Here is a 22,634-nt window from a genome sequence, read left to right on the forward strand (position 1 = left end):
GTAAGTTAGTGGCAGAATCATTTAGAGACTGGACGTTCCGTCTCTTGCGCTGACCACGCTGTATCGTGTAGCGCAGCGAAGCAAGGCTGCAAAGTTAGAGCACCAACGGGACTGGCTGCACAGCGGGACTGGCCTGAAACCGGTCCCGTTAGTCTGCGCAGAATCCAGGCTCAAGGCTCTAAGCGGGAACCCCACTTTCCCCACGCAGGCGCCTTGAGATCTGGAGTCTTCCCTCGCCCGCCACGTAGTGACGCCAGAAACCGGCTGCCCCACCCTGCGTGGCATGACACACTTTGGGTGGGCGCGGGTCTTTCCAACGGGATGGGCCACACCCTGGGAGCCGGCTTGGTTGGCCAGCGGCAGCGCGTGACGTCGTTTCCGATTGCGTCACGCGACACTGCGTTGAGGGCGTGGTTTCTGCAGGGGCGCCTGAAGGAGACTTGGGGTCGTTGGAGCTGTTGCCTTTGGCTGGTCCGGGAGTTGCGTTGTGGCCGCTGCTTGCGCTCCATGAGGAAGATGCTGGCCGCTGTCTCCCGCGTGTTGTCTGGCGCTGCCCAGAAGCCGGTGAGGTGGCCGGCGCCCTGGGGTGCAGCGCGAGCGGGGCTGGGGGAGGCCAGAGGGCGGGCCGGGCCTCGGGGCGCGCAGCCGGCGCGGGGAGGAAGATGCAGCAGGGATCGCGGGCTCCACGGGCTTGTGCTGCACCTGTGTGACGCGCATTCGGCCTCTGGTCCCCAATGGGAACCCCTCCCACGGTCGCTCGGAGGTCGATCGCTGCTCCTCGGCTCTACACGGGCCCAACCTTGCGCGGGGCGATTAGGTGTGCTGGGGAAGCAGGCTCTAGAGAGACGGAGACAGTGGGCTTGCAAAAACCTTCGCATGACCCCACGCAGTTCATCTCCTGAACTTAAGGTCTGTCTTGGCCGGGAGGACGTGTAGCCGGCGATATAGTAAGGAGCGTGGGCTCAAGCAGCAGCCCTGTGACTGCACAAGTGTGTCCCTCTTCCCCCGTCCTCGCGCCGTGTTCCCCCCCCCCCCCGTGTCCTTCCGAAATACATACAAGAGCACCTGGCTCATAGGGTGTCGGGATTCAGCGAGTGACACGTGCGAAACCCTTTCCAGGGTGCCAGCTTCGTGTACATTGCCCGAGCTCTGAGGATTAAGACTGGGCAGGCTCCCAGAAAAAAAAGGCTTGTCTCCCGTTAGTGTGTGACATTTTCTTAGCAGTCGGAGCAGCAGTCTAGCAGAACGCACAGGAAACTGCTCCCCCCCCCCCATCCCGCGCGCCTTTAAGTGCGCACACAGCTGGGTCTTAGGGTAAAGGCAGCTGCGCTATTTGGGGCCTCAGCTTTCACAGATGCCCGTCACGGAGTTTCTGGCATTTTGACCTCTGGGCACTGTGAGATGGGGTTGCTTTGTGTAACTGGAGCAAGCGTTGACTGGTAATTCCGGTTCTGCTAACTCCCGCAGGACTGAGGCAGCTGCTTCTAGTGTGCTGTTAAAAGCTAGCAGGTGGACCCCTGTAGGTAGCCCGTGTGCTAGCATGATGATGGGACACTTTGATTATGCAGAAACTGTATTAGCATTGGAGTTGGACTTGGATTGACCTGCTGGCTAAGCGCTCGTGCCGTTGCTGCTTTCCGCACACAGGCACCGTACAGCCATCATTCAGCTTAATCTCATTTAATCCCCCGCATTGGCTTCAGCTGCACAGAGCAACAGACACCTGTTTGCAACAGCGTGCAGTGCTTTAGGTATCCGTAGAAGTTGGCTGGGGTTTGCTCCTGACTTTGACATTGGGCAGAGTGGAAGTGAAGCCAAGAAGAAGCTTTCTTTGTTGTGGAAGCTTAGCTTCGAGGGAAGCAAACCCTTCAGAGCAGCCCACCTTCAGAGCAAGCAGCCCACCCTCGGAGTCGTCAGGAATGTCAGTTGGGCTTGGGAACTACAAAAGTGTCAAGTGTCCAATCTTTATTTACTGGGATTTCTGCCTTTAAGTCATCTCTTTTTTGGGGAGATTCTCTCTCTCTCTCTCTCTCTCTCTCTCTCTCTCTCTCTCTCTCTCTCTTTCTCTCTGTTAAAGATGTACCAGTAGGTAGGGGCTCAGAAATATGCTTAAACATTTTGTAAGTTTCTTTGTGTTTTAAAGACTAGAGTAATAACCAAATGTTGATTTTTTTTTTTTTTACAACCTAAATGATTTTATTTGAAAGGCAGAGTGAAATAGACCAAGGCGGGTCTCCGAAATGCTAGTTCCCTCCACAAATGTCCACAGCTGGGCCAGAGCCACAGCCACGGCCACAGCCAGGGACAGTCAGGAGCCGGAAGCTGAATCTGGGTCTCCTGCAGGTGGCAGGGGTCCCTACTACCTCCCACCGTGCATAGACAGGAAGCTGCAATTGTAAATAATAAAATAGATTAAGATTTTTTTTCTTAACATATGTGAAACTATTCTTGTGACTAAGCCCTTTAAAAATCCTAAAAATAGTCAACAGTGGCTCACCTAAATTAGGCAAAATTGTTAAGATCTGGGTGAGGTGAAGGGGCAGGGAGCGGTGAAGCGCCCTGATTGTGGTGCATGACACTTGGTTCAAAGTCAGCTGCGCCCTATTTTGCCTCCCAAAACTCTGAGTTTTCTTTTTTTCCTTTTCTGTTCTTTTTTCTCCTCCCTCTTAAACCCTGGGAGAGATCATGATTTATTTCAAGCTTAAAGATTGCCATTGCATCATGACATTGTGTTTGGTATGAATCTTTGAAAGGAATTTTAAGTTAATAATTTTATTTTCAAATGAAGTAGATCGTTTTCAAAGTTCCTGTTTTATAGAAACTGAATTGCATTTTTAAAATCCTGTTTTGTCCTACTGTTTTTATTTGTTGTAACTTTAAAAAAAACTCTTTAGTCCTTTGAAAGCCAGAGTAACGGAGAGAGCAATGCCAGCTGCTGTGTCACTCCTCAAGTGGCCACAAGTGCCAGGGAGGGGCCGAGTGGGAACCTGAGAGCCCCAACTGCATCCTGACCTCTGGCCTCCCACGAGGGGGCAGGGGCAGAGCGACCTGAGCACCGTGTCCAGCCTCGGGCCAGTGCAGGCTCTTCAGCAGGGAGCTGAATCAGTGGGAATAGCCAAGACTTGAAGTGGTGCTCTGAAGCGGATGTCAGTCACCAGCTTCAGCCTGACCCGCTGTGCCACAGCACCCACCCGGTGAGGCTCCTTTCTTGTGAGAGCTCGACTCCATTGTATTCTTTTGGCTTAATATCTAATAGGTGAGATCTCTAATTGCCACCTGTGAAATCTGGAATTTTTGAAATGTTCCCCCCCCCCTTTTTAGTTGAATTCTTGTCATGTGGTTAGGAAATTAGAAGTTTTTATTTGTCAAAGATTGAATGACTCAGTATCAGAAGTTGAAAGTTTTAGAAATGGTAATCTTAACAGCATCTCAGCTGTCGTCCTCTCTTCCTGACACGGCGTCTAGCTTCCGCGCTCTGCCCCTTGCAGCCACTCTCGGGGGTCCTGCTAACTTTGGAGGTTCACAGTGATGCACCGAGCGGAGAGCGGAAGTAGCTCTGCAGCAGCCATGACTTTGTGGCCCTTCCTGTTCTTTGGTATAAGTACCGTCTTATTCTGCATTCGTTTACTTTTAGGGTTGAGGAGGAATTGAGCTTTTCTGTGTTACTGTTTTCTGGCTGGTTTGGTCTCAACTTTTAAAACCCCAAAATGGCAGTTTTTTAAGTTATATCTGGAAATTTATTTCACAATAAATATTTTAAAATAACTCGTTAGCTGCCAAAAATAACACATTCATTTCCTGCTTGGCAAACATAATCTTGTTTGCTGCCTCACCCCACCATCTTATTGTGAAATGTGTTAATAGGCTTCCTCTACCTCTAACATAACTGAAACATTCATTCCTGGTATTTAAACCTTTCTGCTTTGTTCATGTCATTGTCTATCCATTGCTTTTATCAGATAATACTACAGTAGTCCTCTTTGGTCCATGGTTTCTTTTTCCTTGGCTTGAATTAGCCTTGTGTTGAAAATAATGAAAATTCCAGAACGAATGCATCTGAGGTGCTGGCTGAGTAGTCTGACAACTTGTGTTGCCCAGGTTGAGCTGGTGGTCATCCCTTGTCCAGCCTGTCCACTCTGCATGGACCACCTGCCTCTGCATCACTGAGTTGCTGTCTTGCTCATCAGATGCACAGTCTCAACATCCCAGGGCTTGTACTGATGCTGAGGGTTGGGTAATGTCTGGTTTCAGTACCCTGGCTGTATTGTGGGTGAGGGGGCATGACATTTCACATGTGTCAGTGGGTGAAGAGATGAGCAGCTGTTGGTTTTCTGCTTATTGGCTTGTGCACTTTACAAGCGTATTAAACTCTCCACCATGATCAAGTCGAAGTAGGATGGTGAGGTCATTGTTACACATCATGCCTGCTTTCTATACGATCTGATGGATACACAGTAAAATCTCTGAATAGAAATTGGTGCACTTCATGAAAACATAGCAGAAAGGGGCTGCAGTAATATGCAGTCTCACTGCTGTTGTTTTTGTGCTCTACTCAGAACCCAGCCACTGTTCCATGTTGAGACTGAGAGGGAAAGATTTCCCCTAGCTTTTACTCCCAGCAATGAAGCCATCCAGACATTAAGAAGGAAACACTGTTAAAACATTGCTCCCAGGCCTGGCATGGTAGCCTAATAGCTAAAGTCCTCATCTTGCATGCCCAGGATCCCACATGGGCGCCAGTTCTAATCCTGGCAGCTCCACTTCCCACCCAGCTCCCTGCTTGTGGCCTGGGAAAGCAGTGGAGGACGGCCCGAAAGCTTTGGGACCCTGCACCCACGTGGGAGACCTGGAAGAGGCTCCTGACTCCTGGCTTCAGATTGGCTCAGCTGCAGCCATTGCAGTCGCTTGGGGAGTGAACCAGAGGATGGAAGATCTATGTCTCCTTCTCTCTTTAATAAAATCTACCTTTCCGGTAAAAATAAATCTTTGCTGTTTAAATCCTAACACAGCCAGCTCAACTCCATCATTTCTGAGTCTACGAGCGCTAAATATTTTTTGTGTTTTTCTTTTTTTAACTTTTGGATTACTTTTACATAGTTGATTAGGGTGATAAAGGTCAAGGGCCACAGGAAGGTGGGTAAGACCATTATTTCCACATTCTTTTTTCCTTCTGTGTCTGGGGGAAGGGGAAGATGAGGGGAGAAGCCACACTCAGCCTCCCAAATGCCTCTTTAGCCTGGGATTGAAGACAGTCACCGGATACCACCCCAGGTCCCGGATGTGGGGCACGCTCCAAGGGGCCTGCTCAAGAGGTTTTGATAGTTCAGCTTTGAATTACTGAATTTCGCTCCCCCAAGCATGATGAAATCTCTCCAGAATCCACTGGTGGCTGTAGTTGACCTGAGCCTCTGTTTGTCCAGATAATTTTTGTGTGTGTTTCTAATGTCATCTTGGTTAAAGCATTTTGGTTTATGGTTATGTTTCATAGAAAAGTTTGCCTGGAGTAGGAGCCACATGTTTTAATTGTTTATAAGACAGTTCTCACCCACTGGTTCCCTTGGTACATGCCTGTAATGCCCATACCAGCTAGGGCTGGGCCAGGCCTAAACCAGGAACTCGGTTCAGGTCTCCGGCATGGTTGTCAGGCCTGCTGCCTGCCAGGGTGCGGGTGAGGGGGAAGGGAGAGTTGGCAGCGGACCCAGGGCCCACTTGGCTGTGTGACGAGGCATCCCTAGGAGTGTCTTCACCCACTAGGCCCTGAAATAGAGATTAAATTCTGGTTTGATGTGAAGCGTGGTATTGAGAGTAAACCTTCAGCTGGTTCAAATGTACTGGTTATGATTAAGAATAGTATAAAGCAGAGATTTCTGTTTTCAGGGTAGACATGACGTTCATCATATTCTCATGACAAATTCTTTTTAAAATATGTGTTTATTTGAAAGGCAGAAAGAATAGATCTCTTCAGTTTGCTGGTTCATTCCCCTCAAGTGCCTGGGACAGGCCGAAGCTGGGAATCACACCCAGGTCTTGCACATGGATGCTGCTGGGCCATCACCTGCTGCCTCCCCAGGCACGTTAATAGAAAGCTGGATCGGAAGCAGAGTTGCCAGGGCTGAAACTGGCATTCAATAAGGGATGCTGCTATTGCAGATGGCAGCTTGATCTGATGTGCCACAACATCAGCTCCTCTCCTGAGGATTCCTCTCAAAACAAAATATTGGAATGAATGGGTTTGGTTGCTGCCACCTTTGTCTCTGCCTTCAGATAGAGGTGTGATTATATTTGATTATCCAAAGTATAGATTTGTTTTGGAAGACAAGGAAGATAACAGCACTGTGAACAGAATAAAAGTAAAGGCCATGATTACGTCGGGGTTTATTAAAGTGCCGTGAGCTGCACGCCGTGATAACGAGTTGCCATGACCCGCAGTAACTGTCAAAGTACTGATTTGTGTGTGTTTCTTTCAAGGCAAGCAGAGTGCTGGTGGCAGCTCGTAATTTTGCAAATGATGCTACATTTGAGATTAAGGTAAGAAGTGTTTATTAGTAACTGCTGTTCCACAGATACACAATGATAAGGTTTTTTATGTGTGTGTGTGCTTGGAATCGACCTTTTGATGTTTTTATTTTCTTCCAAATGTGTCCTAACTTGAAGCTTCAGAGTTGTTTATCAAAAATTAAGAATATTTTATTTCTTAGCATGTTGCTGGTGTTTGTGGGGACAGGGAGGAGCCTAAAGAGAAAAAACCTACAAAATTGAAACAATTGAACATGAACATTGTTAGATTGGTCTTGGAAATTTGCCTTTCCACCTGTAACTCGGTTGGCTTCTAGACATTTTCAGCAAAAATCAACCCAAAATGATTTCCCGCCCTGCTCCACACCGTGGGGTCTGTAGGGTTACCGAGTCGGGAGCGTCAAAAGCAGCTCTGGCTACGCCCTGTGCTTGCCAGAGTTTGTTGTCACTTGCAGTGGAGTCAGATCTGAGTCCGCGGGGTCAGCTGCATGGTAACCGGAAGCTGACTGCCCGCCCTCACTGCATTGTAGAAATGTGACCTTCACCGGCTGGAAGAGGGCCCCCCTGTCACCGCTGTGCTCACCAGGGAGGATGGGCTCAAGTACTACAGGATGATGCAGACCGTGCGCCGGATGGAGCTCAAGGCAGACCAGCTGTACAAGCAGAAGATCATTCGTGGTTTTTGTCACTTGTATGACGGTCAGGTGAGTGTGCATTTGTTGCATAGCTCTGTGATTTAGGTAGTTAAGTGTGATCCGTTTATTGATTTTTAAAATTTTTTACCCTACTTTATGTGTCAAGTGTTTGAGGCTCATCTTTTTAGAATATAAGTTCGAATGCCAATAACCTGTGTGAAGTTTAGGCTACTGAATTTAGAACACTGCTAAATTTCTCACACCTGGTCTAAAAAGTAGACTATTTTGAAACTTCCTGTCATTGCAATCCTGGACCATATTCACCTTCCAAAGAAAGAACTGCTTGGGTTTGTTTTTGTAGATCTGGGTGGAAGGTTACCAATTCAGATGCTTGCAGGAGTCAGCCAGGTAGAAGAAATAAATGAAAAAGGCCAAATGCATCAAACACGGAGAAGGGCAACAGCACCAGTGACGCGCTGCGGTGGGGACACCAGGGCTCTGGCCTAATGCTAGTGTCCCAGACACGTCCAGGAGACGATCTCGAGGGTTTGCTTTTTTGGTGACCTCCTCTCAATAGTTTAATGTTGACATCTGTTCCAGAGTTTTTGTGTTTAAATCAGTCCAGGCTGAAGGAGAGCTTTACCCACCATTGCGTTTTTGGGAGAAAACTAGGTGCTTTGGGGTTATTAGTGGCAAGTTCTAGCAGGGATGTTTGGAATCAGGCTTGGAAACCTCTTAGAGTTGTGTATTGTGTTGCCTCACGGTTTCTCCATGTCATGCAGGAAGCTTGCTGCGTGGGCCTGGAGGCTGGCATAAACCCCACAGACCACCTCATCACAGCCTACCGGGCTCATGGCTTCACCTTCACGCGTGGCCTTTCTGTCCGAGAGATTCTCACGGAACTTACAGGTTTGCTCTCGCTTTATGGGAAGGGGAAATGAGCTGATTGGGTTGTCAGACATCTTCCGTTATGTACTCCCAGAAGCTAGCATCTTATGGAAACTGAGTTTGGAAATACCCCCTTTGCTGCTCTGGTAGCTCTGTTGTGCTTTTACAGCAATCGACCATTTTGTATAGTCATCCCACTTCTCTGGCAGTTTTGGAAGTTGGTGCTCTGACACCAAATAGGGTGTGTGTGTTTGGAGATCTGTTTTATTTGTCACGCAGAGACAGAAATTTTCCCATCTATTGGCTCATTTCCCAAGTGGCCACACTAGCCAGTCTATGGCCAAGCGAAAGCCCTGCAGCTAGAACTCCATGTGGATCTGACATGGTAGCAAGGCCCAAGCACTTGGGCAGTGCTGCTGCTTTCCCATCAACACTAACAGTAGAACTGGCATCCACAGGCCAGAGTCACAGGCAGCAGGTTAGCCTGCTTTGCCGTGGTGCTGTGCACATCCTCAGTGTAGATCCCATCGCTCGAGCATGCTGACGGAAGTCTTGCAGTGGATGGGACTCAACCCTCCATGCTGTGTCGTCTCGGAATCTACATAACACTCCCTTTTTCCTTTGTCTCTCTTGACACATTTTTTCTTAAAGATTTATTTATTTATTTTAATTATATTTTGGCAATCTTTACATTGTTAATTGGGGTAAAAAGTTACAAGGGCTAAAGGGAATATTGAGGAGAAGCCCCACCCAGTGTCTCACCCGCCCCAGGTCCCGGATGTAGGGCATGCTCCGAGATCCTTGCTCAAGTGGTCCCAGTAGTTCACCAGTTTTGCATTGCTGCCAATCTCGCCACTCCAGGCACAATGAGGCTGTTGAATAATCTACTGCTTGACATTGTCCATCATGGAGTCTCCTTTTGTCCAGTGTTTCGCTGCCAACGTATAGCTGTGGTGGTTTACTGACCTGTTCTATCTTCCGTCCCCTCTTTGTTAAGGTTCTAAGTCCGCCATTTCGGTTGAGGGGATCCCCAAAGAAACGTTGAGGTGTTCCCAGACCAGAGTCCTATATGTACTAGCAAGTACAGGACCTGGCATAGTCGGTCTCCCCGTTCAGCTGGTGGTTGCAATTGCTGGGTTGGTTCCATCTTGAGATTTATTTATTTTTATTGGAAAGTCAGATATACAGAGAGGAGGAGAGACAGAGAGGAAGATCTTCTGTCTGCTGATTCACTCCTTCAGTGGCTGCAACAGCTGGAGCGAGCCAATCTGAAGCCAGGAGCCAGCAGCTTCTTCCGGGTCTCCCACACAAGTGCAGGATACCAAAGCTTTGGGCCATCCTTGACTGCTTTCCCAGCCACAAGGTGGGAGCTGGCCAGGAAGCGGGGCTGCCAGGATTAGAACTGGCCACCCATATGGGATCCCGGGTGTGCAAAGCAAGGACTAAACTACTATGCTATCACGCCAGCCCCTTCTTGACTCTTGAACTGTTAACAGTACAGGAGTCAGAAGATGTTTGCCACCTAAAACCAAACAAAAATGCCGATGGCAGGACAGTACACTAGCATGCAAAGGCAAGCCAAGTGCTGAGGGCAGGAGGGCCCGGCGGGGGCTCATCAGAGCATCCTTTGCAGGGAGGTGCGGGACGAGGGGCAGCATGTTTGCAAAGAGGGATGGCTGCCCAACAAGAAGGCTGATTGGCCTGAGTTCTGTTGATAGGCCTAAGTGTGACCCGGGGTGTGTGTGCTTTTTCCCACATGCCAGGACGCAGAGGCGGCTGTGCTAAAGGGAAAGGAGGCTCGATGCACATGTACGCGAGGAACTTCTATGGGGGCAACGGCATTGTTGGCGCTCAGGTAGGCACGGAGCTGGGCCTGGGGCTGCGGTTCCTGCAGGGTGTTGCTTTTCAGCACCTGTTGCCTCATGCCTGATTTGAACTCTTAGAGTTGTATGGTGGGTTCAGTATTTTCCTCTGGGAAGTTGTGTGTGATATGCAAGCAGGAACCTCCGGCATGGATCGGTCCCTTCACCTTTCTGTTTGTGTCGGTGCGTGGCTGCCGGGTGCTGCTCGCACTGCTGTGCAGGTCAGGCGGAGGGAGGAGCTGAGGAGCCTCAAGTCCTGCTAGTGACATGCGGCCGCTCACTGGGGACTCTCTAGTCAGTCAGTCAATGGCAAATGCGCAAAACTAGCAACAGAAAACTGTACCCAGGTTGTTTGGTTTGCTTTCAGGTTGATTTAATAAGTGTTTTGTCTCTAAAACCCTGGGTCTGGGGGTATTTGTTTTGACACTTTGTAGCTGAGGAGTTGAGTCTAGGGGGAAGCATGCTCAGTGGATATAGTAGAATATAGCATTTACCTCACTTCACTGCTAAAACTACCGGCACTGGGGTGAGAGGGGCTGGCGTGGGGGCTGATGGCGGCAGGCACATTCTGTCTGTCCCGGTCAGGAGGTATGATCTTGAGCACGCATAGCTCACATGGATGTCTGAGGTGCCTTTTTTGATTGTCATTCATGTCAGGTGCCACTGGGAGCTGGGATTGCTCTGGCCTGTAAGTATAATGGAAAAGATGAGGTCTGTCTGACTTTATACGGCGACGGCGCTGCTAACCAGGTGAGAATGGGGCTCACTCTGATACTCATAGTTAAGTGATGCTACCACTTTAGAAGCTTATGTGAAAACAGCAGGATTTTTTAACTGCAGTTTTAAACATCATGTTTAGAACTCATTGCAAACCAGTTGTCTTGGTGCCCAGGTCAGATTCCTAGGATGGTGCCTGAGCCTTCATTGTTGGTTTCCGGCTTCCCCTGCCACCGTTGCAGTCACTGCCAGTCCCACGGGTGGTGCTGTGAAGCCAGGCACGCAGTGCTGTCTGCCACTGGCGCCCGCCAGCCGTGCAGAGCCTGAGCTGCACGATTTACACTCAGGTGTAGCACTCAGTAGCCGGACATTCGCACGTCATCTCTTCAGTGAACTCTGTTCTCTGGTGGGGCCCCGGTGGCTCAGCCTTCCCTTGTGCCATGCCTCCCCCGCCGAAGGCAGGGCTGTGGCAGCGTTTCCTGTCCTGAATGAATGCTCTAGAAATGTCAGGTAAAGCAACAGCTGTGGCGGATAAGTCTGGAGAACTGAACAAAATTAAACTACTTGAGACTCTTGTGCTTTCAGGGTCAGATATTTGAAGCCTACAATATGGCGGCTTTGTGGAAGTTACCTTGCATTTTCATCTGTGAGAACAACCGCTACGGGATGGGGACGTCTGTTGAGAGAGCCGCGGCCAGCACCGATTACTACAAGAGAGGCGACTTCATCCCCGGGCTGAGGGTGAGGCCTCCCGTCATGCTCCGCGGGCACACCTGTGACTGTCTCAACAGAAAACACTTCCGTTTTTCTATGGATGAACAGGTTGCATCAAAGTAAAACGGTCGGGGCCAGTTGTGGTTATGCTCTGTCCTTGTTGCTTATTAGGTAGACGGAATGGATATCCTCTGTGTCCGAGAGGCAACAAAGTTTGCGGCAGCCTACTGTAGATCGGGAAAGGTAAGAGTGTCAGGTCCCTGGGTGGGAATTTCTGAAGACACTGTCACTCAAGAAAGGCAGTGTCCCACTTGCTGCCATGGCTGACCAGGGGTAGCTGCTATTGAGGTGTAGAGGAGAGAAGCAGGGGCCAGTAGGGTGACAAGGGTCCCCATGAACACCACGGTCTTCGTGGCACTGCTCCTGGGAGCCGGCTTGTGCTTCTGTCTGCAGGTGGCTCTCCAGTGCTTGCCTGGCCTCTCCCCTTCTGGTTTAGGTCATCGTTGTAATTCGCTCCCAAACCCTTGCACTGAGCGACTGGGAGTCTTTTCACAGTGCTCAGCATAGAACTAGGCCGTGTCACAGGCATTTAGTGGCTTTGTGTTACACATAGACGTTGAAAGCAAGGGCTCAGGACTGTTTGACGGTGTGGGAAGGGCAGCAGAGAGAATGGCCTGCAAAGAGCATTTAGTGCTGCTGGAGGTTCAGGAGGTGTTCTGCCCACATCAGGCTTGCATAGCATAGAGAGCACGCCCGCAGTTATCTGAGGGAGGAGCCAGGCAGGTGCCCTCATCTCACGATGCCAGTGGGATGTGGCTGGCAATGCTGATAGGCTTAGGGTGGTTGGAGTGAGGTCAGGAGAAAATGAGTGAAGACAGGCTTGCTGCAGTGGGCTGCGCTTCCACACTGGGACTCAAGGCCGAGAAGCTGGGCCCTGGGCACTGCCGTCACCTCTTGTAACTGCTGTAAAGGCGGAGGAGCCAACCCTGGGTGAAAACGCCAAGTGGCTTGTAGCATGTTTACTCTCCCAGCAGGACCAAAGCTGCAGTTACACAAGGGCCTGGAAAACCCCTGGCCAGTGCACCCTGCCCCTAGTGTTTCCAGATGCCCAGAGGAACAACGGACAATGATGGGTTGATTAGGTTTTGAGTTTAGGGGTAATTGTTTGGACCATTTTACAGATGAAGAAACTGAGGTACATGGCTAAGTTATCTCTTAGCCAGGATTGAACCCAAGCGCTTAGAGCCAGCTCCTCCCATGCCCAGTCCTTTCTTCTTCCCAGAAGTGGGCTAGGATGAGCAGGCTGCCGACCTGGCAAGACTCCCTGTGACCCTCATCTCTGAGGTGCTAAGCACCTGCTAGCTTTGTTTCTATCAGAACTTGGTTGCAGCAGCACTAGCTGCCAGAGCCCTGGAACCATGTGTGAAGTGGGCAAGAGGCTGATGCCTTTTTCTTTCAAAATGAGCTATTAGCAGTTTACACTTCTACTAAATGCGAGAATGAAATGTGCCATAGGAGCCTGAAATGAAAAGATAGAAATTAACCAGCTGAATGATTCCTGCCGACTTAGCTGACTACAGATGTGAGAATACATCATGCTGGAAAGGTCTGTGCTGGGGCCTGGCACTGCTGACATGCTGTCCTCTTACCTGACTGCCCCTCGGTTCTGTTTTAGGGACCCATCCTGATGGAGCTGCAGACTTACCGTTATCACGGACACAGTATGAGTGATCCTGGGGTGAGGTATGCCTGGGGAAGTGGAGAGGGTGTACCAGCTTAGGTGGGCTTTGAATGCTGCCGCAGTAAAGCATCTCAACATTGGCTTCTAAAGCCAGGCACCAGTTCGCTTCACTTGCCAAATTGGTTTGTTGGCATTAAGTGTTAGTCTGAAAGCAGTGCCACTTAAAGAAATTGCTTCCAACATGAAATGCATTGTGGAAATTCCTCCACTCTAGAGTAATAAAAGAAAGCTTTAAGTCACTTGGTTGCATAAAGAAATGAGACTCATGTAACAGTATAGTGTAGTGCCTTTGGGGGCACTGAGCAAATGGCACAAAATCCTCCCAAAGGTGATCAGGATATGGGGAAGGTGCCAGGAGATTAAAAAAAAAAAGCAAGGTTAACTGGCACAGGGGGCCCATTCCATACCCAAATATCCAAAAATCCAGGCTATACTGGGATGATGTGGGAAATGTGTGATCTGCCACCTCCAGTGTGATAACAGTGGACATGAACGAGCCTCCTATGAACTCTATGGGAAGATGCGCTGTTGGCGTCACTGGGCGCCACGGGGAAAGGCTGCCAGTGTCACAGTGGAGAGCCTGGAATCCCCGGGTATGCTGGCACTGCTGCTTTGGAGTGGGAAGGGAGAAAAGGAGATGCCTCAGTCTATGAGGGCCATTGTTCGAGCAGTTCCATGGCCCCTGGTGTAGCGCCCTGGAGGAGCCTTGGGAACTGGCAGCGTAGCTTGTTCTGAGACCCAAGCAGCTATAGAGCTATGAGATACTTGGAAGCATCAGTCATGTATGTTGCAAAGCCAACAAGTTTTAAATCCAGGCAGATTCCTGTCGAATTTTCAGGCACCACAGTAAAATCCCCAGGCTGCGGTCATCTCGGACACGTGTGTATTCTGCTCTCTGCCCGTTTCCCTCTCCCCAGTTACCGCACACGAGAAGAGATCCAGGAAGTCAGAAGTAAGAGCGACCCCATCATGCTTCTCAAGGATAGAATGGTCAACAGCAATCTGGCCAGTGTTGAAGAATTAAAGGTACAGTCCCCTCGCTTGGCTCCAGTTTGAGCTGTCTGTTTCCACCCCCAGCATTTGACATGGTGGTGCATTAATTCATGCTGAATGTCTACAAGGCTATTATGTTGGGTCCTGGGACCGAGAAGAGCAGAGGCATCCCTTTCTAAGAAGATACTGTGGGTTTTTAACTGCAGAGTAGCTCCTAGGAGGATATGTGTTCCTGTCTGTACGTGTTGAAGTTGGTCCTCCATGGTTAGTAGTGGGACAGCTAGTTGCACTGGCTGCTGGCTCTGGGAAGAACAAGTTGCTACCTGAGCTGCTTTGTATTGAAATCTTTTCTCCTGGAATCTGACTTCTAGGAAATCGACGTCGAAGTGAGGAAGGAAATTGAGGACGCCGCGCAGTTTGCCACAGCTGACCCCGAGCCGCCTCTGGAGGAGCTAGGCTACCACATCTACAGCAGCAATCCCCCTTTCGAAGTGCGCGGGGCCAATCAGTGGATTAAGTTTAAATCAGTCAGTTAACAAGAGATAGCGAAGGGAGGGCTGTGCCATCGGCAAAGGTATGGAGCCCCCCCTCTGCATGTTCTCAACTTTGAGGAATGAAAATCCCTGTGAGCTTTCAGTGAAACTACACGGTATGTAGATTAAAGGGAGAGTAACTGCGTGCAGCTTGTGGCAATGCAGACATTAACCTTTCCCCCTCTTTTATACTTCCAGCAAATCCTCTCTAGTTAGTCAAAGGAGCACTGCCTTGCGGGCAGGGAGACGCGTGCCCTTGCAGGTGTACTCACAAGCAGCAGAGCCCAGCCTGCTTGTCAGCTGTCCTGGTCCCGAGACAAGCAGTGTCAGCAGCAGAGGGGAAGGAAGACAACTCCACTTGCAAATGAAATTAACAGCCAGGTGACAGTTTAATCCATTCACATCGGCTACAAGGCACATTGCTTATACATAGGAGCCAGTCTAACACTTCACCAAAACAGCGACTCCCAGGCTATTAAACACCAATCCTTCGCCACCCAGTGCTGCAGCACGCATGGTGACTCCTTTCCCAGGGCACTGAATCTGTACGCATACAAAGGTTGTCAAAACTAACACATACGGTTCTGTTGGTTTTTACGATATTACGATCTTCCTAATGTATTGTGTGCACATAACAGAAGTAGCCGACGTGTTCACTGTCACCATGGGCGTACTGGCGGTTTAGCGAGGCCCACCAAACCTGCTTCCATACTGGGAGAGGGCATTCCAGAACCGGTACAGGAGACCACCCCTAGAAAAGACAGACCAGCACAAGCCTTACGGCAAAGTCCTGCAAAAAGTTTGTGGAAAACCAGCAATCTGTTAAGGGTGGGTGCTGTGTTGCACGATGAGGGGGGTCACTGAAATGGGATCCCTGCCCTTTTTAGGTATTTGGGGAGTGAGCCAATGGGTGCAAGATCTGTCACTTTCAGCATTTTTTAAAAGCTCTTCAAAGCTTAAAAAAAAAAAATCCAGGTTCAAAAAGATTGGTTCACTCCCCAAGTATCCACAAGAGCAGGACTGGCCAGAGAAGTCAGGGTGCCCAGGCCCCTGCTACCCGAACAACTGGGGGAGGTGTCACACGCAGTGGTTTAGCAGGTTGGTCCTAACTCTTCATTGCTGCATACAGATGACATGCAGGCCATGGCTGCCTGCTTACAGGTCCTGCCTTGCCTCCCTGGCAACAAAGTGAGGGAAGGTGGCCATTGAGACCCTCAAGGGCACAGTCCCCTGGTGAGGGGAACATCCCGTGGCTCTTACCGCTGGTAGAGATGGCTCAGCTCCTCCTTAGTGATGTTATTAGGAATTGCAGACAGCGCGTAGCCTTCCTCGACAATCTGAAACAAAGAGCAGCCACGTAAGAACGCTTGAGCTGCAACACAGGTGCAAGCTTTTGGCAAGGAAGGCACCTTTTCAATGAGGCTTGCATCCGCTCCTTGCTGCTTCAACCATTCTAAGAGATTCATTTGTGTCCTCTGCCCTTGAGAGGGCCCAGGGTCCTCGGCAGGAGCTGTGATAAATTGAAATTTGTTGTACATTAGTGTCTAAAAACTAACACTTCCAAAGCAAGTAAGAGGTTAAGCAAAAGACCAGAAGGCAAAGGCGATGGGGGATGAACTCTGAGCCAGCCCTGCACTCCGAGAGCTCCTGTGCTCTTACTCCACGTACCTTCACTATCCCTTTAAAGTGCTTCTGCCTGGTTGAAAATGCTTTTTCTCTAGAGCTTGAATAGCTCTGGAAGGCAACTCAAATAACAAGATAGCTTTCCTACATTCGAGCCACCCGATTCTGTATGGCAAAGTAGCTCTAACTTCAGACCAGACTTGCTAAGTAGAATTGAGGCAGTGAAGTTAGGACACACACACTTCCCTTCACCCGAAACTGTTGTCATTAGGGTAACTCATCCCTTGCAAGTGAGGGACACGAGGCCGCCTTGGGAAGCGGCCTCGGCCTTGCCATACTGCATGTGCAAGGTCATCCACGTGCCTCATGGTAGCACTGGCTGCTTTCCATTGCAATGACAAGCTTTGGGCACACATGACCAATTGTTTCTTCGAGGCTTAATCTGAGTTGAAAAGTCTGGCTTGATCTTAACCATGCTCACATGCTGGTCTCGGGGCGGGGGACTCACCATGCGTGCTGTGCTGCAGCTCATGCAGCTCCTGAGCTTTTTCCTGCAGAGTTTGCTGCAGGAAGCTCTGGTAGTTTCTCTCTCTCTGAATTAGGTGTTCCAAAAGTCTGGTTGGAAGGAAAAGAGGGAGAAAACAAGCCATTTGCCAAGCAGCCTACGGCCTGAACTCACCTTGCACATCTGTGGGAAGTGAAGAGCCTGCAACGGGGCAGGCCTAAGTGTGGGCTCTGGGTTAGGAAGCAGAGTGCAGCCTGGCTGCAGGAGCCCCCTCAGGTTTCCTTCCAGGGCTCAGAGCATGCTTTTACCATGGCCTTGAATTTGTGCCTCCCCTGAGCACTGCTAAGGTGATGGTATTGGGGGAGGTGAGGCAGGGACTCCTGTTCCCTTGGAGAAGATCCCAGAGTTTTCCAGGAGGGACCTGGTGAGATGCTGGCGAGCCCCAAACAGAAGAACCTTCCCAGAGATCTGGGTCTCGCAGGCTCCATAGCTGGGCCAATGACGGTCCTGCCCTGGGCTGGCTGCCCCAGCGAAGGCTCTCTGTTACAGCAGCCTCAACAGCTTGGAGCTGTGCAGTGCTCTGAACTCACCTGGACAGCAGAGATGTGTGCACACAGTGGGTCCTCTGAACTGCTAAGTCTGTGTAGCTAGACCAAGGGCCCTCCCGCAGGACACTGCACGCCCTACAGCACCTCTGGCTCAGAGTAGTGATGTCATCCTCTTGAGCCACTTACTTGGGCCCCCCAAGCCAGAAAAGGCAGGGCTGGGGCACAGGCCAGTGGTGCTCAGGTCAGCTCAGGCCGCCACGTGGCCTCTGTTCCCAGTGGCAGGTTCTTTAACGCAAGTGGAGAACAGTGTGCAGAAGTAAGCTTTCAGTGGCTGAGGTTCTCCAAGCAGTCACTACTCTGCAGTCACTGGGTGGGGAAAGGCAGCAAAAAACCCTTCCACCGCCAGGCCTGCGGCCTGTCCCAAGCTACCTCCTTCCACAGTGGCAGGAGAGTTGGATTCCAGCTCGTACCTGCACCCACTGGTAGAAAAAGCTTTTGGTGCTGCCACAGGGCCAGACTGATGACCTCCAGGTACGCATTCTGCCTGGCAGCCACAGCTGCAGCGTCTGGCACCATAAGGCTGCACGGGAACATGTCAGCCGTGTACATGAACACGCTGGCTACTGCTCAGCTGCTTACCACCAGAGGCTACAGACCCTCCTCAACGGAAACAAACAGCCCTGCATAAGACAAAACTTCAAGGCCCATTGTTCCATCTGCTGTGTAATCCCGACACCTCTCCCCAAGGCCCACCTGTTTGCCATGGCTGGGGGCTGCACGTGCTGTGTGTTTCATTCACGAACATCTTACTTAGTGCCTGCTATGTTCCGTGGAGGGGAGCAAGCAGTGGGGTGAGCGTGTAGAAACATGGCAGTGCCAGGGTTTCCCCTGGCTGGGAATATATCCCGCTGACCCCTGCCACGGGGGCAGGGCAGTGTGAGACCCATGTGTCAGCCAACTTGTTAACTTGGGGGTGAACAGCCACCAACCAGTGCTGGGTGAAGGGCCAGGGACAGAGAGGGAAGTCAAGGTGCTTGTGTCCTTGAACAGGGCTGAGTGCCAAGAAACCCTGTGGCAGGCCCCTGGGCATTCTGGAGCCTTCCTCTTCTAGGCTGGGGCAGCTGAAGCCACGGATGCCCCCTGTGCCCAGTTCCTTATGTTCTCCACCCCACTCACAGAACAAAGAACCCCAAAGCCTTACTGGGTGGTCCCCCCCTGGAGGTGGCTGTACTGGATGTCTGAGTGCAGCTGGCCCTCCGGGGCAGATGTGGCACCAGAGCCTCCGACAGCCGCATCGGTCTGGTCAGCCTGAGGCCTACCACCTGGCAGCCTGTCTACCTGCTCCGTGTTCTGGTCTGGTCCCGCAGAGGCAAACTGAGAGCAGCTCTGGAGTTCTATGAAGTCACAGAAGAAATTCCACATTAGCAGAGCGACACCACACTAAGCCAGGGAGGTGCCTACCCAGCCCACAGCTTGCAGTGCCTGGCAGGGGAGCCACCACCGGGCCCTCCGCAGTACACACGTCACCTCCCCAGCTGACAGCCAGCATGGCACATGGGTGTGAAGGAAGTTAGCTAGCCAGGGATACCCAAGGTGCAGCCAGACCTCAGACCATGGCTGGGACAGATTCCTACAAAAGGTACCTCTGGGGAAGGCTCCTCGGGCTCCTGGGGTCAGCCAAGCAAGGAGCAGCTGAGCCCCAGCTGGGTGGCGCTGTGCACTCAACAGCCAGCTCTGCCAAACGCAGGCGTTCCAGCTAGGGCAACAAAGCCGTCTCAGGATGCAACAGGCTCTGCCTAGCACCCGGCAGAGGGCTACGGAACTGTTCCAGGAGGGCCCTGGGCCTTCACACACATTCTCTCCTAGGTCACGATCCAGTCTCGAGAACACATGACACTGAGCTTTCTTAGCAGCCCTTGAATGACGCTGAGCGCAGAGCCACAGTCAGAAAGAAAAAAAGCAGCACCCTGGAAGCCGGGCACCTCCTGCTCTCCCTGAGCCCAGAGCAGACTGACTCCAGCAGGATCCTACCTGGCACGAGAGTGGTGATGGCAGCCTGCACTGCCTGGTACAGGATGTCCATTGCTAATTTCCAGTAGGACCCCATTAAGTAGTTCATCAACATTTTATTAACCTAGAATAAAATAAAAACACAAAACTGTATTTCTGGTCCTAGACTACATCTCAGAACTAATGAACTCTGGCTGGCTCCAGTCTGCTTCCCCTGCGTCGGCATTTCTGCCTGACCTGTTCTGACAGGACCCCTAAGGCAGGCGGGGGACTCAAAACCTCCGGGGGAGGAGCAGCACTGAGCTGCTCAAGTCCCATGGTCATTGCCATTTCTGCTCTGCGGGGCCCAGTGCACACCTGCCCTTCCTTGTGAGTTACTGAGCAGGATCTGCCGTCTTGGGGCTCAGGCTGGGACACAGAAGCAGCTTATGGCACCCCAGGAAAAGACAGTACCTGAATCCTGTGACCTCACATTTGTACCAGGGCCACATGCCAGCACTTACTGCATCCTGGAAGGCAAACAGGACCAGGTGAATCTGGCTGATGGCGAGGTTGTCAAAGTTGAGGTCCATCTTGAGCTTTGAGATCATTGCCACCATGAGCCCGTGCTCCGGCAAGTGGATGAAGTCCCGCAGGATCCCGATGATGCTTTTGATGTGGTCGATGGAGAGGTATAGCTCTATGGAACCCTAGACACACAGAGTGTTCGGAATGACTCACAAAGGCCCAGAACATTGGGAAAGTGCTGCCTCCTACAAGGGAGGGGGCCCGGCACAGAGGCCTAGCAGCGGTTAAGGTCCTCGCCTTAAACACACTAAGATTCCATATGGGCACTGGTTCTAATCTTGACAGCCCCGCTTCCCATCCAGCTCCCTGCTTGTGGCCTGGGAAAGCAGTCTAGGACGGCCCAAAGCTTTGGGAACCTGCACCCACGTGGAAGACCCGGAAAGAAGCTCCTGGATTCGGATTGGCTCGGCTCCCACCATTGCAGTTACTTGGGGAGTGAATCACTGGACAGAAGATCTTCCTCTCTGTATAGATCTGACTTTGCAATAAAGATAAATAAATCTTTAAAAAAGATAAAATCAGGGAGGAAGCCTCAGTTTGCCCGGACCTTGTCTGAGGGTCAATGCAAATGGTTTCAGCCATACTGTACTCCCTGCCCCGCTGAGGGCACCTCTGGTGTACCCTAGAGACCCGGGCAGGTGGCCACGCCCCAGGGCTGCAAACTGGAGAAGGTTGGTGACTGGGAGCCCCACTGGTCTGCTGCAGTACAGCTTTTTATCCAGCAGGGAGCAGCATCACTCCCCAAATACCCAAGAGCACTACAGTATTCAGCAAATTCGTGTTATTGCAGTATTGGTTTTTGTGTTTCGTTTTTGCTGGGATGGGAAGGACTTTGGGGAATAGTTAGGGTGATCACTGTACCTATGCAAGTGCCCTACAGCATCAGGAGAGCTGGTCCCCGTTTGGACCTCCAGCAAGCTGCACCTGGCAAGAGTGGGTGGCACAAGCAGGGCAGGGTTTGTACCTGGACCAAGAACTCCTGAAGGCTGGAAGCCACCTGGTTCTGCTTCTCCAACAGAAGTTGGTATAGAATGGCCCGGAGCTCGCGGTCCTCTGGGAACGAGGATGCACCATCTTCTGGGACACTGTGGCAGACACACATGTGGGAGGGGCTGCAAGGGGATGCCATGCTGCAGGAATGCACGGGAAGGAGGCCATGCCTCTCTAGTCCCAAAGCATGCCTGGTGGGGAGCGCACAGAGGAAGGGGCAGGCACACAATACACTGCCCTCCCAGCTCCCACCGCCCTGCAGAGAAGGCAGCAACTGAGGAAGGCCAGCTCGCTGGCAGGTACACAGCTTGGGGACAGGACAGCAGGCTGTACCTGAGCAGGCGGTCCCCCTGCTGCTCTGGCACCTGCATCTCTTCCAACACTGCTTCAGGTGGGATGGAGTTGTGCTGTGGGCCATGGTTGCCGCTAACCCCAATGCTGCCAGGGCCGTCAGCAGCTCCACGGTTGTCCTCACTGCTGGCACCTTGGCTAGTGCCTTCACCATTGTCACTGCTGCTGCTTCTGGTTGTGCTTCTGCTGCTGCTGCTGCTGCTCAGGGGATGGGCTGCAGAGGACTCAGTCAAGAGCTGGGAGACTTCTGTGGGGGAGTGAAGGCTCAGCCAGGCAGGGAACAGCTGCTGGGAAGGCGGGCTGCCACGCCTGTGCCACTAACTTGCAAGCCAGATGTGGGCCTGGGATGGCCAGCTGCTACCATGCCCACCCTCAGCCCAGCATGAGTGACTGTCTCAGCTTGTGACCCAAGTCACGCAAGGGGAAAGGGGACACAGGGGCATCTTTGCCAGGGATCACTCCACTGTGCTTCAGGGGCTTTCAGGACAGCCAGTGGTATGCAAACCTCGTGAAGACACCCCCGAGCCAAGGTCACAGGCAGCACAGGCTCCCCACGGGGGTGGCCCTGCAGCCTGGGCCTGTCGTGCTCCTGCCCTGCTGTGGCCAATCAATGCTCACTTTGGGCTGGATTTCCCAGAAACACTCTCCAGGCACATGGGCTACTCCAGGCCAGCGGGGGGGGGGGGGGGCACACCTACCAGAGGTACAGGCCTCACCCAAGGGCTGGAACTCCAGGTCACTCCAGTTCTCGCAGTCCACCTGGCTCAAGAAGGCCATTTGGAGCAGTTGGGCGCTGGTGGCCCGCTTCTGGGGGCTGGGCTCAAAGCAGGACAGAATGAAGGCTCTGGCTTCCACCGACAGGAATTTTGGGATCTTGGGGTGGGTCTTAAACATGCCCACCTGTAGGCAGAGCAAGGGAAGGACTGTGTGAGCACCAGCGAGGCCGCCACCACGCTCCTGCGCCAGCCACAGCCTGGCAGCACCTGCTATGGTTTCCTCTGGAGACAGCAGGAACTCTGTCGCTCCCATGGGCATGCCATGGTGGGTTCTGAACAGCCACATCTCACAGCGACGGAGAATGTGCACAATGAGTCCTGCTGCCCACCCAGCAAAGGCACTGAAGTCTTTCTAGAATGTATCTGCTTGGGGTTCACAGCCTCCCCCTGCTTTTCCAAGCCTCCTCCCCACCCCCACCCAGGGCTTCAGATCCACACCTACAAAAGTCAAACGATCTTCAGAAAAACTGTCCAAACAGCTCAAGAAGAACCAGGAGGAGAGGGGAGAGGAGAAGGGGGGAGGAAAGGGGAGGAGGACACCAAGGAGAGGGAGAGTAGGGGGAGAAGGAGAGGGAACGGACCCCCTTAGGCTCTACAGGTGAACAGCACAGCTGAAGCCTTGGCTGTTTCCTGCCTCTCGCAGGCAGCCTGTTATTGCTTCCATG

The 22,634-nt window shown here is 51.7% G+C and overlaps 2 protein-coding genes across 3 annotated transcripts in view; one reads left to right on the plus strand and one right to left on the minus strand.

Moving 5' to 3' along the window:
• The first annotated feature begins 410 nt into the window (after positions 1 to 410).
• Positions 411 to 14,743, plus strand: PDHA1 (pyruvate dehydrogenase E1 subunit alpha 1). Of its 2 annotated transcripts, XM_040997717.1 has the most exons (11): positions 411 to 564; positions 6,469 to 6,528; positions 7,047 to 7,220; positions 7,934 to 8,060; positions 9,803 to 9,894; positions 10,559 to 10,651; positions 11,204 to 11,359; positions 11,504 to 11,575; positions 13,008 to 13,075; positions 13,991 to 14,099; positions 14,438 to 14,743. In XM_040997717.1, the coding sequence occupies exons 1-11, from the start codon at positions 508 to 510 to the stop codon at positions 14,600 to 14,602; spliced, it is 1,173 nt and encodes a 390-aa protein (XP_040853651.1). In that variant the 5' UTR covers positions 411 to 507; the 3' UTR covers positions 14,603 to 14,743. The 2 variants fall into 2 exon arrangements, with proteins under 2 accessions (XP_040853651.1, XP_040853660.1); XM_040997726.1 differs by lacking the exon at positions 10,559 to 10,651.
• A 537-nt stretch (positions 14,744 to 15,280) lies between these two features.
• MAP3K15 (mitogen-activated protein kinase kinase kinase 15) overlaps positions 15,281 to 22,634 on the minus strand; it is a 79,769-nt gene continuing 72,415 nt past the window's right edge. The window contains exons 20-28 of the mRNA XM_041002608.1: positions 21,892 to 22,093; positions 20,817 to 20,905; positions 19,789 to 19,974; positions 19,307 to 19,409; positions 18,477 to 18,669; positions 16,731 to 16,837; positions 16,009 to 16,109; positions 15,860 to 15,936; positions 15,281 to 15,350 (exon numbers count right to left, since the gene is read on the minus strand). Coding sequence (XP_040858542.1) covers positions 15,281 to 15,350; positions 15,860 to 15,936; positions 16,009 to 16,109; positions 16,731 to 16,837; positions 18,477 to 18,669; positions 19,307 to 19,409; positions 19,789 to 19,974; positions 20,817 to 20,905; positions 21,892 to 22,093 — 1,128 coding nt within the window. The remainder of the gene's footprint in view (positions 15,351 to 15,859; positions 15,937 to 16,008; positions 16,110 to 16,730; positions 16,838 to 18,476; positions 18,670 to 19,306; positions 19,410 to 19,788; positions 19,975 to 20,816; positions 20,906 to 21,891; positions 22,094 to 22,634) is intronic.

The sequence above is a fragment of the Ochotona curzoniae genome, unplaced genomic scaffold (assembly GCF_017591425.1).
Source record: "Ochotona curzoniae isolate NIBS_2020 unplaced genomic scaffold, NIBS_Ocur_1.0 contig_1274, whole genome shotgun sequence".
In the NCBI taxonomy this organism is placed as follows: domain Eukaryota; kingdom Metazoa; phylum Chordata; class Mammalia; order Lagomorpha; family Ochotonidae; genus Ochotona; species Ochotona curzoniae.